This window comes from Carlito syrichta, unplaced genomic scaffold (genome assembly GCF_000164805.1).
Source record: "Carlito syrichta isolate Samal-C Ts95f unplaced genomic scaffold, Tarsius_syrichta-2.0.1 Scaffold157052, whole genome shotgun sequence".
In the NCBI taxonomy this organism is placed as follows: Eukaryota; Metazoa; Chordata; class Mammalia; order Primates; family Tarsiidae; genus Carlito; species Carlito syrichta.
Genome location: NW_007101148.1, coordinates 44,270 through 58,322, shown reverse-complemented (window position 1 = coordinate 58,322; position 14,053 = coordinate 44,270). Strand labels below are relative to the sequence as shown.

The 14,053-nt window shown below is 40.1% G+C and overlaps 1 protein-coding gene across 2 annotated transcripts in view; it reads left to right on the top strand.

The window, feature by feature from the left end:
- The window catches only part of HSPA4L (heat shock protein family A (Hsp70) member 4 like), a 47,492-nt gene that overhangs the window by 22,472 nt on the left and 10,967 nt on the right, over positions 1-14,053 (top strand). For both annotated transcript variants that reach the window (XM_008051029.1, XM_021709086.1), the window contains 4 exons: positions 5,327-5,425; positions 7,756-7,893; positions 11,279-11,404; positions 11,979-12,086. In XM_008051029.1, the coding sequence (XP_008049220.1) occupies positions 5,327-5,425; positions 7,756-7,893; positions 11,279-11,404; positions 11,979-12,086 (471 nt within the window). The remainder of the gene's footprint in view (positions 1-5,326; positions 5,426-7,755; positions 7,894-11,278; positions 11,405-11,978; positions 12,087-14,053) is intronic.

Sequence of the window (14,053 nt, the reverse complement as noted above, 5' to 3'; positions counted from 1 at the left end):
TAAGTGTTTCTTTATGAAGCAGTTATGTGACCCTGAGTTTGCTCTTGATGTGCGAGGCAGATGAAGGCATCTCAGAGGCACTTGAGTATAGGCCATTATACAGTTTTCCTCTTTGTATGTGTACTCATTGTACGTTCCTTTTGTGTATGATTTTCAGTGGCATCTGTTAAGGTTTTTTCCTAGTTATAATTGCTGAGCTGCCCTAGACTTGTCTTATGCATAGACTGGGTTTTCTTTTTTTCTATTTCAAGATAGTTGCCCCCTTTTTTGAAGGTTGTTTTTTTTTTTTAATTTTTAAAATTTTTTTGGTTTTTGTTTGTTTTGAGTTAGAGTCTCACTCTGTCACCCAGGCTGGAGTGCAGTGGCACACTCATGGCCACCGCCACCTTGACCTGCTAGGTTTGGGATCCTTCCACCTCAGCCTTCCAAGTAGCTGGAACTACAGGCACACGCCACCATGCCCAGCTAATTTTTTTGATTTATTGTAGAGATGAGGTCTCACCAAGTTACCCAGGCAGGTCTCAAACCCGTGGACTCAGACAATACTCTCACCTTGGCCTCCCAAAGTGCTGGAATTATAGGCATGAGCCATCGCGCCTGGCCATAATTTTTTTGTTTATTTTTGGTATAATTACTTATATGGTCTTCTAAATCCAGCTGCTGTCTTTTTTTTTTTTTTGGTTGTCATCTCACTCCGTCACCCAGGCTGGAGTGCAGTAGCACGCACATGGCCACCCAGCATCAACCCTCTGGGCTCTGGCGATCCTTCTGCCTCAGCCTTCCAAGTACTACCACGCCCAGCTAATTTTTTATTTATTTTAGTGATGGGGTCTTGCCAAGTTATCGGGGCTAGTCTCAAACCCTGGGGGCTCAGGCAGTCCACCCGCCTCGAACTCCCAAAGTGCTGGGATTACAGGCTGAGCTATTGAGCCTAGCCAGCATCTGTCTTAACAGATTCAGCCACTACCCCTGAAAGCACTTCGTTTGAGGACCATGGCTTTTTTTTTTTTCAGTCTTCCCATGTATCACTTTGCTACCACATCTTCCTTATTTGACTTGAGGAGGAAGAAATGTCCTTATCTGTTAGTGAAGATACAATCAGGTTTTCATAAATTATCATAATGATAATTGGTGAAAAGTTAATTTTTGTATACAGTTCATAGTAACTTATGCCAGATAATATAAATCGAATCCATTTTTACTAAAACTGAGAGCACTTTATGTATGCCTTTTAGGTCCAGTTGTTCATAACCATTCATTTTCTTCACCTTTTTTTAAAGATATCTCTTCTGAGATCTTTAGTTTTCCCTATATAACGTTGAATACTGTGAACTGAAAGTTAAACAAGAACAGCATGCTACCTGTCTTGTTCTTCCCTGGCATTTTGTGTGTGCGTGCGTGTGGGGTGTGTGCATGTGCAGGTGTGGGTGTGTTCGCGTGCCCGAATATATGAGTGTGTGCATGTGTGTGTGGGTGGTAGGAGTGGGTGTGGGTGTGTGTAGTGGTGGTGGTGGTTTAAACCACTCCGTCCATTGTACTTGGTTATGGCAGCCCGAAAGCTAATATATTTGGTTTACACTTTCTAGGCTTTTGTATAAATTGAATTATATATACATAAGTGCTTTTTAAAAAAATTTCTTTCACAGCATAATTATTTTGAGATTCATCCATGGTTTTGGATATCTGTAGTTTATTCTGTTTTAATACTGAGTGGTGTTCCCATTGTATGGCTATACCACAGTTGAGTTGCCCATCCACATGTTGATAGAGTCGAGGCTTGTTTTCAGTGTGGGGTTATTAAAAATAAATTCGCTAAAAGCATTCATCTATGAGTCTTTTTTTAATCAACATATGCTTTTATTTCTTGAGTAAATGACCAGATCATAGGGTAGGTATCTGTTTGACATTTTAAGAAACTGTTAAATTATCTTCCAAGTACTTTGCAAGGTATGGTTTTACATTTCCGCCAGCAGAGTATGAGAATCTCAGTTTCTCCACATTGTTGTGGATACTTGGTATGAGCATGGTCAGGCTTTTAACTTTTAGTCATTTTAACAGCTGTATTGCTGTAACTCATCGTATTTGTAACTTGCATTTCCCTAATGACTAATGTCGTGTGCTGCTTTGCCATTTGTTTATCTTATTTTAATTGCATTGTTGTGTGTGTATATGTGTTTTTTTAGGAGTCTTTAGAAATTGTGGCTATCGTTCCTTTATCAAGTATTGAATCTGTAGGTTTGTTTTTTTTTCTGCCTTTTGCGTGGCTTCTGTTTTCTTTTTTCAGTAGCTTTAGAGAGGGGTGCACATGGTTTTTGGTTAAGTGGATGCATTGTATAGTGGTGAAGTCTGGACTTTAAGTGCACTAGTCACCCCCACCGGTGCACTTTGTACCAGTTAGGTACAGAGAAACTTAAAAAATAAAAAAATTTTAAAAAGAGGCCTGGCGTGGTAGCTCACGCCCATAATCCCAGCACTTTGAGAGGCCGAGATGAGAGGATTGCCTGAGCCCGTGGGTTCAAGACCAACCTGGGCAACTTGGCAAGACCTCATCTTTACAGTAAATCAAGAAACATTAGCTGGGCGTGGTGGTGCATGCCTGTAGTTCCAGCTACTTGGAAGACTGAGGCAGAAGGATTGCCCGAGCCCAACAGGTTAAGGCTGCAGTGGACGGTAGCATGCCACTGCCCTGCAACCTGGGTGACAGAGTGATATTCCAACTCAAAAAAAAAAAAAAAAAAAAAGAAAGTGAAGAAAATGAATAGTTATGAGCAACTGGTCCTAAAAGGCATACAAAGTACTCTCAATTTTAGTGCAAATAAATCTTAATAGATTAAATGTACATGTTTGACATATGAGGGGTGACCCTAAAAAAAAAACAGTTATCTTTTTTGGAGGATGGCCCCTTTTGTAGTACAAGTACTCTCAGAATTCGTTCTTCCAGCTCAAACGGTCAACCAAAGTTTTTATCTGAAAGTTTTGAGACAATTGCATCACAGTTTGACATTTGCAGGAGAAATGTCCCAAGTTGTAGCAAACAGGTGACTGGTTCTTAATGCATCTGCCCACACCTCGCTAAATGTTCAGCGGTTTAAAACACCATGACCGCCATGCCCCACCCTCCCTATTCACCTGATCTCCCCTCACGTGACTTGGTTTTTTTGTTTCCTGGGATGAAAAAAGCCCTGAAAGGAGGGGGGGATGCCTTTCGCTGATGAGAAAGAGGTGATGCAAAAAATGGCTCTAAAACATCAAAATGAACGCATTAAAAAACTGTTTTGAGTAGCAGGAAAAGCATCTCCATAGGTGTATTGCATTGAATGGAGAGTACTTTGAAGGTGACTGAAGTTTAAACATGTAAGAATAAATGCACAATTTTTGTAAATAAATTAGGGTTTTTTAAGTCTCCTCTTGTTAGTTACTAGAATTGTAATTTAACATTTTTAACTTTTCATCAATTATCCTTATAATGATTTAGAAAAAACTGTATCTTCACTGACAGATAAGGACATTTCTTCCTCCTCAATTCAAATAAGTGAGAGGTGATGGCAAAATGATACATGGGAAGGTTGGGGGGAGAAAAGCATGGTCCTTAAATGAAGTACTTTAAAGGGTGGTAGCTGAATTTTTTTTAAAGGGCAGTGGTTGAATTTAGAAGAAAGACGGTATAGAAATTAGTAACTATATAATGGTGACGAGGAAAGCCAGCCAGGAAGGAATAGGTAAGCTAGCCTGAAAGATGAAAAGGGCACTTTAGGGGTAGGAAGTTGAAAGACGGATCACAGGACAAATCAGGCGAAGCCTGACAGTGATTCGAATTTTATTCTTATGTGATTTTTATTCATTCAGCAAAGAACTGTAAGCGCCTAGAATGTGTGTTTGGTTATAATAGCAAATAGAAGAGTGGTTTTAACTCTCGTGGATTTTAGAGAGTCTGTAGGCACTTTCATTAATTACTTTACTAGTGATAATATTCGTATGAACATTTTTAAAAAGAATTTTAAGGGATTAACAAATTATTACCATTTTGTATCAGTGTAAAGTGTACAGTTTTCCACTTTAAATGTGATTGAATGGGATGGGGCTTGGGAATGACGATGTCTTACATTCACTGCTGACCATGCAAGACCCGTCTCATCACCCGTGACTGGGACAACTTGGTAGTTACTTCTAATGGTGCCAAGCAGTTGCAGCCTCTTTGTATTTTAGTCAACAGACCACTTAAGGACCATTCAAAGAATGAAAAGACGGAGTCCTGGTTGTTTGAAAACAGCCTGCTGACTCCTGGTGAGATAAAAGCACAATCAAGCCAACCTGTAATCGGTGGCTCAACCTGTAATCCCGCGCTTTGGGAGGCTGAGGCGCGTGGATTGCCTGAGCCGGGTCTCGAACCCTCCTGGGCAACTTGGCCAGGCTTCATGTCTATAAGAAATCAAAAAAATTAGCTGGGCGTGGTAGTGGGCGCCTGTAATTCCAGCTCCTTGGAAGACTGAGGCAGAAGGACCGCTGAGTCAATCAGGTCGAGGCTGCGGTGGCCGTGTTGTGTCCCTGCACTCCAGTCTGGGCGATTAGGTGAGACTCCAACTCAAAAAAATAAATACATAAAATAAGATAAAAAATAAACATATATTATTGAATTTGTATAATACATACACTTTATATCATTGTTACTTTTTCCCATGTTGAGTTGTTTATAAACTTTTTCTGTTGTTTTTTGGGTTTTTGTTTTTTGGTTTTTTTTGAGTTGGAGTCTCACTCTGTCATCCAGGCTGGAGCGCAGTGGCACACTCCCAGCCACCCCAGCATCAACCTGCCGGGCTCAGGTGATCCTTCTTCCTCAGCCTTTTAAGCAGCTGGAACTACAGCACACGCTACCACGCCCAGCTAATTTTTTGACTTATTGTAGAGACAAGGTCTCAACATGTTGCCCAGGCTGTTCTCGAATCCATGGCTCAGGCAGTCCTCTTGCCTCAGCCTCCCTAAGTGCTGGGATTATTACATGCTTGAGCCTCGGCGCCCTGCCATATAAACATTTTTTATGTCTGGTTGAATGCTCTCTTTTTTGGTGAGCTTGCTTTTGTAAATTTGACTGCGAACAATTTGTATGTATTTTGCAATTAATCATAAGTCAAGTTTTTTCACACAGCATCAAGTAGATCTTTTTACTTTACTTTCCTATTAATCTTTTTGTTATTTGTAGTTATTCTCAATTGAAAAACAAGCTTCTGCTTTACTATGTTCACACATTTCAAAACAGGTTTGAACTCTAAATTTATATATTTTTTAAAAAGATACTGCATATTATCTTAAATTTATACTTAATTTTCAGGATAAAATGCAGGTCGACCAAGAAGAAGGAGGTCATCAAAAAAGTCACGCTGAACATACCCCAGAAGAGGAAATTGACCATACAGGAGCCAAAACAAAGGTTTAGTTGGCTATTTCTATAAATTGTGTCTTTCTGAGATTGATATTTTTGAATTAGTATATTTGCTTTGTAATCTTTGCTCTTAATGCACTGGATGATATTTTTAATCTAGTACTGTAGGACAGCATAGAAAGTTTGTGGTCAAAATACATTTTAGTGATTTATTATACCGTTTTTATGTACTTTCCTAAGAATGAGCCATGGCTAGGCTCAGGTGCTCAGCCTGTAATCCCAGCACTGTGGAGGCCGAGGCAAGTGGATGCCTGAGCCCACGGGTTCGAGACCAGCTCGGGCAACTTGGTGAGACCTTGTCTCTACAATAGCAAAAAAATTAGTCAGGCGTGGTAGCTTGTACCTGTAGTTCCAGCTACTTGAAAGGCTGAGGTGGAATTGCCGGAGCCCATCAGGTCACTGCTGGGATGGCGGTGAGTGTGCCACTGCACTCCAGCCTAGGTGACAGAGTGAGACTCCAACTCAAAAAATAAAAAAAAAATTCCTCTAACTAAGAATGAGCCCTAATAATATAAGTAAGATTATCTGTTTGGTAGGAAAAATTACATTTTCATTAACATTTTCTCATTAAAAAACGTAAATTAGCATAGCAGTGCCCTGTATTTCAGAATTAGCCACTCCAAGCATTTTGTTGCATATCACAAAATATTTTTCTATGTGCAAAAATAACTATTTTCCAGCCGGGCTTGGTGGCTCAGCCTGTAATCCCGCGCCTTTGGGAGGCTGAGGTGAGTGGATTGCCTGAGCCCGCGACAGAGTGAGACTCCAACTCAAAAAAAAAATAAAAAATAACTATTTTCCAAAGTAAAATTTTTTTTAAATTGGAGTCTCACTCTGTCTCCCAGGCTGGAGTGCAGTGGCATGCTCACAACCACCCCAGTGTCGAACTGCTGGGCCCAGGCTATCCTTCCACCCCAGCCTTCCAAGTAGCTGGAACTACAGGCATGCACTACCATGCCTGGCTAATTTTTTGATTTATTGTAGAGACGAGGTCTTGTCAGTCTTGCGCAGGCTGGTCTCAAACCCCTGGGCTCAGGCAGTCCTCTCGCCTCAACCTCTCAAAATGCTGGGATTACAGGCTTGAGCCACCAAGCCTGCCCTTCAAAATAAATTTTTAAGGGACAAATGATTATATTGAGAGTAATTATTTTAGTAAGATAGTAATTACCAATAAAAGAGAAAGAGACCCTGCCCCACTCACTCGGATGAATATCGTTACGGCTCTAAGTTATCATTTTCAATAGATTTTTTTCTCAGAGTTTATGAAGATTTAGTTTTAAATTTTAGATGTATTTAAAAACTGAAACCTGTTTTTCTAAATTTTGTATTTTACAGAGTTCTTAAAATTTTAATTGTTGAACAGCTTTATTGAAGTATAGTTTACATATCATGCAGTTCACCCATTCAAGGTTCGGTTCAGTATTTCTTAGTATATTCAGAGTTATGCAACCATCATCACAATTTTAGAACAATTTCATTACCCTGAAAAGAATCCCTGTACCTGTTAGCAATAACTCCCAATTTCCCATCGAGCCTTTCCCTGGAGAGCCCTAGGAAACCACTAGTAGACCTTCTTCTGTTTCTATAGATTTGCCTATTCTGGTCATTTTGTGTAACTACAGATACACAGTATGTGGTCCTTTTGTGACTGGCTTCTTTCACTAAACATGGTGTTTTCAGGGTTCACGCAAGTCGTGGGATATATCAGCATTTCATTTCTCTTTATGGTCAAATAATATTGTGTTGTATGAATACGTACCATATTTCATCTGTTCACCAGTTGATGAACATTCAGGTTGTTTTCACTTTTTTACTATTATGAATGAAGCTGTTATGAACAATCACACACACTTTTTGAGGTGTGTGTATTTTCATTTTTCTTGAGCACATATGTAGGAATGGGGTCGCTGGGTCATATGGTGTCACTATGTTTAATATTTTGAGGAACCTTGCAACTGTTTTCCAGAATGACAGCAACATTTTTTAGTCTTGCCAGGATTACAGTGAGGGTTCCAGTTTCCCCACATCCTTGTCAATACTTGTTATTTTGTACTTTATTTTCCACTTTTTTTTAATCACCATCATGGTATAAAGTAGCAATTCATCCAGGTTTGATTTGCATTTCCAACCCAATGTTTTTAGTGTACAAACTAGGATTTAGCATATACAATTTAAATTACTATCAGTATTAAGGTAGTATTTTTAACTAAATAGAGTAGATAGTAATAGTTTTGATTTAACTTTTCTGTTTCACCTGTTAAATCTGTTTTTAAGCTAATTTTAGAAATTTACACTTCTCTTTTGCATTTCTTTTACAGTCAGCTCCCTCAGAAAAACAAGACCGATTAAATCAGACTGTTAGAAAAGGAAAAGTCAAGAGTATTGATCTGCCTATCCAGAGTAACCTGTGTAGACAATTGGGCCAAGATCTTCTCAACAGCTACATTGAAAATGAGGTATATAAATCTGAGATGATACTGAATTAGGTGCTACTCTGCTTTGAAATTTTGTACAAATCAATGATTGTCTTCAAAATTTGGGGAATTAGTTCATAACCCCCAAAGAATTATATTAAGTAGATTATTGAACTGCTTTATTTCTTATAAAGTACTGAGCCACATTAATGTCATGTATACTGTGTCATTTTCATCTTAATTATAAGAAAAGCATGGATTGTTGGTCAGACACAGTGGCTCACACCTATAATCCCAGCACTTTGAGAGGCCAAAATGGTAAGATAACTTCAGACCAGAAAGTTTGAGACCAGCCTGGGCAACATAACCATACCCCTTCCCTACAAATAAATTGTCAAAACTAGCCAGACATGGTGGCACCTGCCTGTAGTCCCGGCAGCTCTGGGGGCTAAGGTGAGAGAATTGCTTGACTGGGCAACAGAGTAAGACCCCCAACTCAGAAACAAAACATGGATTGTCTCCTTTATGGGACAAGATTTAATTCTGAGCTAACATTTCTTACCCCCTTTTATTCTGTCCTTAACAGCCACACCCAGCGGATGTCATATGGGGAAATGGTACAGCTCTCCTATTCCAGAGTGTTGTCCTTAAAGGTTTAGTTTCTGTTCAAAATGTTTTCTTACCTCCATTAAATACTTTTTGAATCTGTTGCCGTTCTTACCATTTCTTACACATTCTAATGTGTTTCCCTGTTTAATTTTACGGTCTTTGGAGGAAATGAGTTTTGTCTCTTTACCAGTAGCTATGTAAAAAATCATTTTTGTTTTTAAAATTTACATCTAAATGGTGGCTTCTCATTTCTACAAGCTTGGCTGGCGTTACAGGCGGTCAGTCTTCTTTGAAATGCCCTGTATTCTACCATCTGCTGTACGTTGTTGTACCAAGAGGTTTTGGCGCTACGGTGCTTGGGTTTGGTGCGACTCACCTCCCCTACCGATTCATTATTCGTTGAAGGTGACATTTTATGCGGAACAGGCACTCCCGGACGTCTCGACTCGTTCACAGTTTGTCTGTCTTGAGACGAATTCAGTTAAGGCAGACTTTGTGGACAAATGCAACTTGTAAACATTTTTGAATGTCTCCCTATTTTAAATTCACACAGGTATCAATACGTTGTAGTTTACAAAGGAATTCTTATGCTGAAAATACTTTTTTTTTGAGTTAGAATCTCACTCTGTCACCCAGACTGGAGTGCAGTGGCGTGCTGATGGCCACCCTGGCAATCCTTCCACCTCAACCTTTCAAGTAGCTGGAACTACAGGCACATGCTACCACACTCGGCAATTTTTTTCATTTTATGGTAGAGACGAGGTCTTACCATGTTGCCCAGGCTGGTCTCGAAACCCCTGGGCTCAGGCAGTCCTCTTGTCTCAGCCTCCCAAAGTGCTGGGATTACAGGCTGAGCCACCGAGCCCGGCCGAAAATGCCAGTTTTTCATTAGTAAAGTAAAAATTTTGTTCAAGTGTTACAATCTTCAGATTCTTTATTTCTTTGCTTTTGATTATGATGATAATTTTTGGTAATATCTTTAAATACTTTATATCTTGTTTTGATCCTCAACACAAACCTATGAAGTAAAGGTTCTCTTAGAGATGTGCATTTTACAGATGGGAAATGTAGGGTCGAGTCGCCTGAGTCACTCAGGATCACCTTAGGACTTGGATCCAGGTGTTTGGTCTCCAGAGCTCAGCATCACAACCACTAGACTCTGTTCCCGGCACCCGTTGTGTGCCAGGCACTGCACTAAATATCTTACAAGCATTATGTTCATCTTATTAACAGCCCGTGGAGAAATAGAATTAGGCTCTGTTTTGGCAAAAGAAAACTCAGGTGATTTTCTGACTATATTAAGCTAGTAAATGGGGAACCCAGAATTTCAACCAGAATATGTTGGTTGAAACATAGGCTATGTTTTGTTTTTAACAGCTTTATTGAGATACAATTTATATGCTGTGTAGTCACCCGTTTAAAAAGTACATAATTCAGCTGGGCTCAGTGGCTCAGCCTGTAATCCCACTGCTTTGGGAGGCTGAGGTGAGTGGATTACCTGAGCCCGTGGGTTCGAGACTCGCCTAGGCAATTTGGCGAGACCTCATCTCTACAATAAATCAAAAAATTAGCCAGGCATGGTAGCGTGCACCCGTAGTTCTAGCTTCTTGGAAGGCTAAGGCGGAAGGATCGTTGGAGCCCAGCAGGTCGAGGCTGCCACTGCACTCCAGTCTGGGCGACAGAGTGAATTTCCAACTCAAAAAAAAAATTGATAGGCCTGGCTCGGTGGCTCAGTCAGTAATCCCAGCACTTTGGGAGGCCGAGGTGAGTGGATTGCCTGAGCCCGCGGGTTCGAGACCCGCCTGGGCAGCTTGGTGAGACCTCATCTCTACAATAAATAAAAAATCAGCCGGGCGTGGTAGCGCGCCCCTGTAGTTCCAGCTACTCGGAAGGCTGAGGCAGAAGGATCGCCAGAGCCCAGCAAGTCGAGGCTGCGGTGGCCGGGAGCGGCCACTGCACTCCAGTCTGAGTGACAGAGTGAGACTCCATTCAAAAATAAATTAATTAATTAATTAACTAAAGTACATATTTCAGTGGGTTTTGCTATGTTACATTAATTTTTTTAAGCTAGTAAATATATATATAATATGAAATTGCCATTTTAACTCTTTCAAATGTACAGTTCAGTGACTTTAATTACATTTACAGTGTTGCACACCAATCACCTATTTCCAAAACTTTTTCACTTCCCCAAACAGAAACTCTGTAACAACTTATCATTCCTCTCTTCTTCTAGTTCCCAGTAAATGCTAATCTACTTTCTTTCTGTATGAATTGCCTAGTCTAGATTACAGAAGTGGGATTATACCATACTAGTCATTTTGTGCCTGGTTTATTTTACTTGGCATAATGACTTCAAAGTTCACCCATTTTTTAGCGTGTATCAGAACTTCATTCCTTTTTAAAACTAAATATTACATTGTGTTTATATACATTTTGTTGATCTGTTACTACACACTTGGGGTTTTTTTGTTTTTGTTTTTTGTTTTGGCTGTCATGAATGATGCCACAGTGAGTATATCTGTGCATTCATGTATCTGTTTGAGACCCTGCTTTTGGTTTCATTGTATGAATACCTAGGAGTGAAATTGCAGTTCTGTGCTTTGCTTTCTGAGGAACCGCCAGGCTGTTCCAAGTGGCTGCAATGGTTCACATTCTCACTAGTAATGTCCAGGGGTTTTGGTTTCTCCACAAGCTTGTGAATTCTTTCTATTTTTATTGTGATCATCCTAGGGATTATGAAGAGGCACCTCAGTGGGATTTGGGTTTGTGTTTTACTATGAATATGATGGCAACTAATCTGAAGCTTTTTGAACAGGGAAAGATGATTATGCAAGATAAGTTAGAGAAGGAAAGAAATGATGCCAAGAACGCTGTTGAAGAGTATGTGTATGACTTCAGAGACAAGCTGGGCACTGTCTACGAAAGATTCATCACACCCGAAGTAAGTCAGAGTTGTATCACTGTTTCTTATAACTAATTAAATGTTCGCTTGAAAATGTGAGTACAAATTATGCAAATAAGTATACGAAATTGATTATCATCAATCTCGGAGATGATTCATAGTTATTTTTCCAAATCACGGGAGTATGGAGAAAAACCTGTTTATGAATAAGAAGTCAGAAAAATCTGAAATTTAGTATTTTATACTTGGAAACCATTGTCCTTCCTTGATGACTTTCCAAGGAAAGCATTTCTCTGTTTTTTTGAGTTGGAGTCTCACTCGGTTGCCCAGACTGGAGTGCAGTGGCCGCTCCTGGCCACCGCAGCCTCGCCTGCTGGGCTCCAGCGATCCTTCCGCCTCAGCCTTCCGAGTAGCCGGAATTACAGGCATGCGCTATCACGCCCGGCTGATTTTTTGATTTATTGTAGAGATGAGGTCTCGCTACCCAGGCGAGTCTCGAACCCGCGGGCTCAGGCAATCCACTCAACTCAGCCTCCCAAAGGCGCGGGATTACAGGCTGAGCCACCAAGCCCGGCTGGAAAGCATTTCTAATTAGTGCCTCTTAAATGTATAGGACTTGAATAAATTGTCTGCAATATTGGAAGACACAGAAAATTGGCTTTATGAAGAAGGAGAGGACCAGCCTAAACAAGTCTATTTGGATAAGCTTCATGAACTCAAGGTAATTTGTTCAAGTCCATGTTAGTGTTGAGCAAAATGTTAACTTTTCCTAAAAATTATAGTGTAAGATCGCAATATGTGTGTTTGTAATTAATTTTTTTAATTGGCAGATAAAAATTGTACATATTTATGGTATACAACATGAAGGTTTTTTAAATATTTTATTTTGCTTATGTGGGGTGCAGTTCAGGGTTAGGTATACCAGTACACAAATGTTCATGACGCAGTTGCCCTTGTTGACGGGGCTTGCCTTCCCCGCACTCCCCATCCCTCCCGGGCAGTTTCCCACTACTGCCAGTCACATGAAGTTTTGATATGTGTACACACTGGGGAATGGCTGAGTCAAGCTATGTAACATACGCATTGCCTTCTTAACTTTTTTGGTGAAAACACTGAAAGTTGACTCTCCTAGCAATTTCCAAATATACAATATTTTGTTACTAACTGTGGTCACCGTGGTGTGCAGTAGGTATCCAGAAGTCATTACTCTCGTCTCACTGATGTTGCACGTCCTTTGACTTTGACCACCATCTGCTGTCTGCCGTCTGCCCCACACCCCCTTGGCCCCTGGTAGCCATTCTTCTGCTGTCTGCTTCTTTGAGTTTGACTTTTATAAAAACTTTTCTGTGCCTGGCTTATTTCATTTATAACATCCTCCAGTTTCATCCAAGTTGTCCTCAGTGACAGATTTCCTCTTTTCAGGCTGAAGAGTATTCCATCGTATGTATATAATGCTGCCTTTTCTTTATCCATTATTTCATTGATGGACATGTAGATGTCTTTTGGCTCCTGTGAATAATGCTGCAGTGATCATGGGAATGCAGATGTCTCTTCAACATAATGCTTTTATTTCCTTTGGATATTTACCCAGTAGTGGGATTGTTGGATCTGTATGTTTTTAATAAGTATGTGAAAAATTGCTAAGTCGCACTTGTGTAAGAGGAAATGTTCTAACGTGAAAAGTACTTTGAAAGGTGAGCAGTGCTACATGATCATTGAAATCAGATAATGTGTAATTGTAATTGCCTGTCATATACTCAGGTTTAGATGTTCAGCAGATGTCAGAGTGTTACTTTTACACAGCTGTATATTACTGGGGTGTCTTTTACTCATAGCAACAGTTGACCAGCCCAGGACTTCAAAAACAGCATTCCTGCTCTTGAATTTGAATGTCTTTTCACAAAGAAATAAAGAGACTTGCCCACAAAGTCTCCCTTTTCTAGATCAACAGTGTGATTTTGGGAAATCCAGTGTTGACTCTTTTCTCCATGCTTGCTACCCAATCTGAGAAAAATCCCTTGAGAGATGAGAAGTTTACACTTGAAGGGAAATTTTGGTCATTCCTTCTAGCAGGGATTATAGCAGTGCTTTACTATGCATATGGATTACCTGAACACTACTGAAATGCAGGCTCTGATTCAGCAGATACAAGGTAGACCCGTACTCTGCATTTTAACAAGCTTCTAGATGATGCTAATGGCTGCTGGGGCCTGAAGCACTGTTAGAAGAGCGAGGGATTACATAGATGCTAAATGATAACGTTAACAAGGGTTTTTAGAATACCATGGGGAAAGTGACCCTTTAGGACCTGGGATGAGTGGCGGTGGATTGTGCCAAAGAAGGTAATAACCTACAAAAAAATTACCTTCATGTCAGCAAATTATTTCTGAAGGAAATTAATTAGAAAACCTAAGTTTGTAATAGCAGAGCTAGGCTTTACCATAGTTTATCTTCTTGGTGGTTTTTACTCCTCATATCCCTAGGTAAAGTATATATATTTTAAGCCCTAGGAACAACCAAGCAGCTGAGGCCAGGAGAAATAAATAACAGAAAATCTCAGCAGCTCCTAACATGGATTCTTCTACCTCAAATAAATAAGTAGCCATAGAAATAAATGTTATAAACCGGGCTCAGTGGCTCAGCCTGTAATCCTGCGCCTTTGGGAGGCTGAGGTGAGTGGATTGCCTG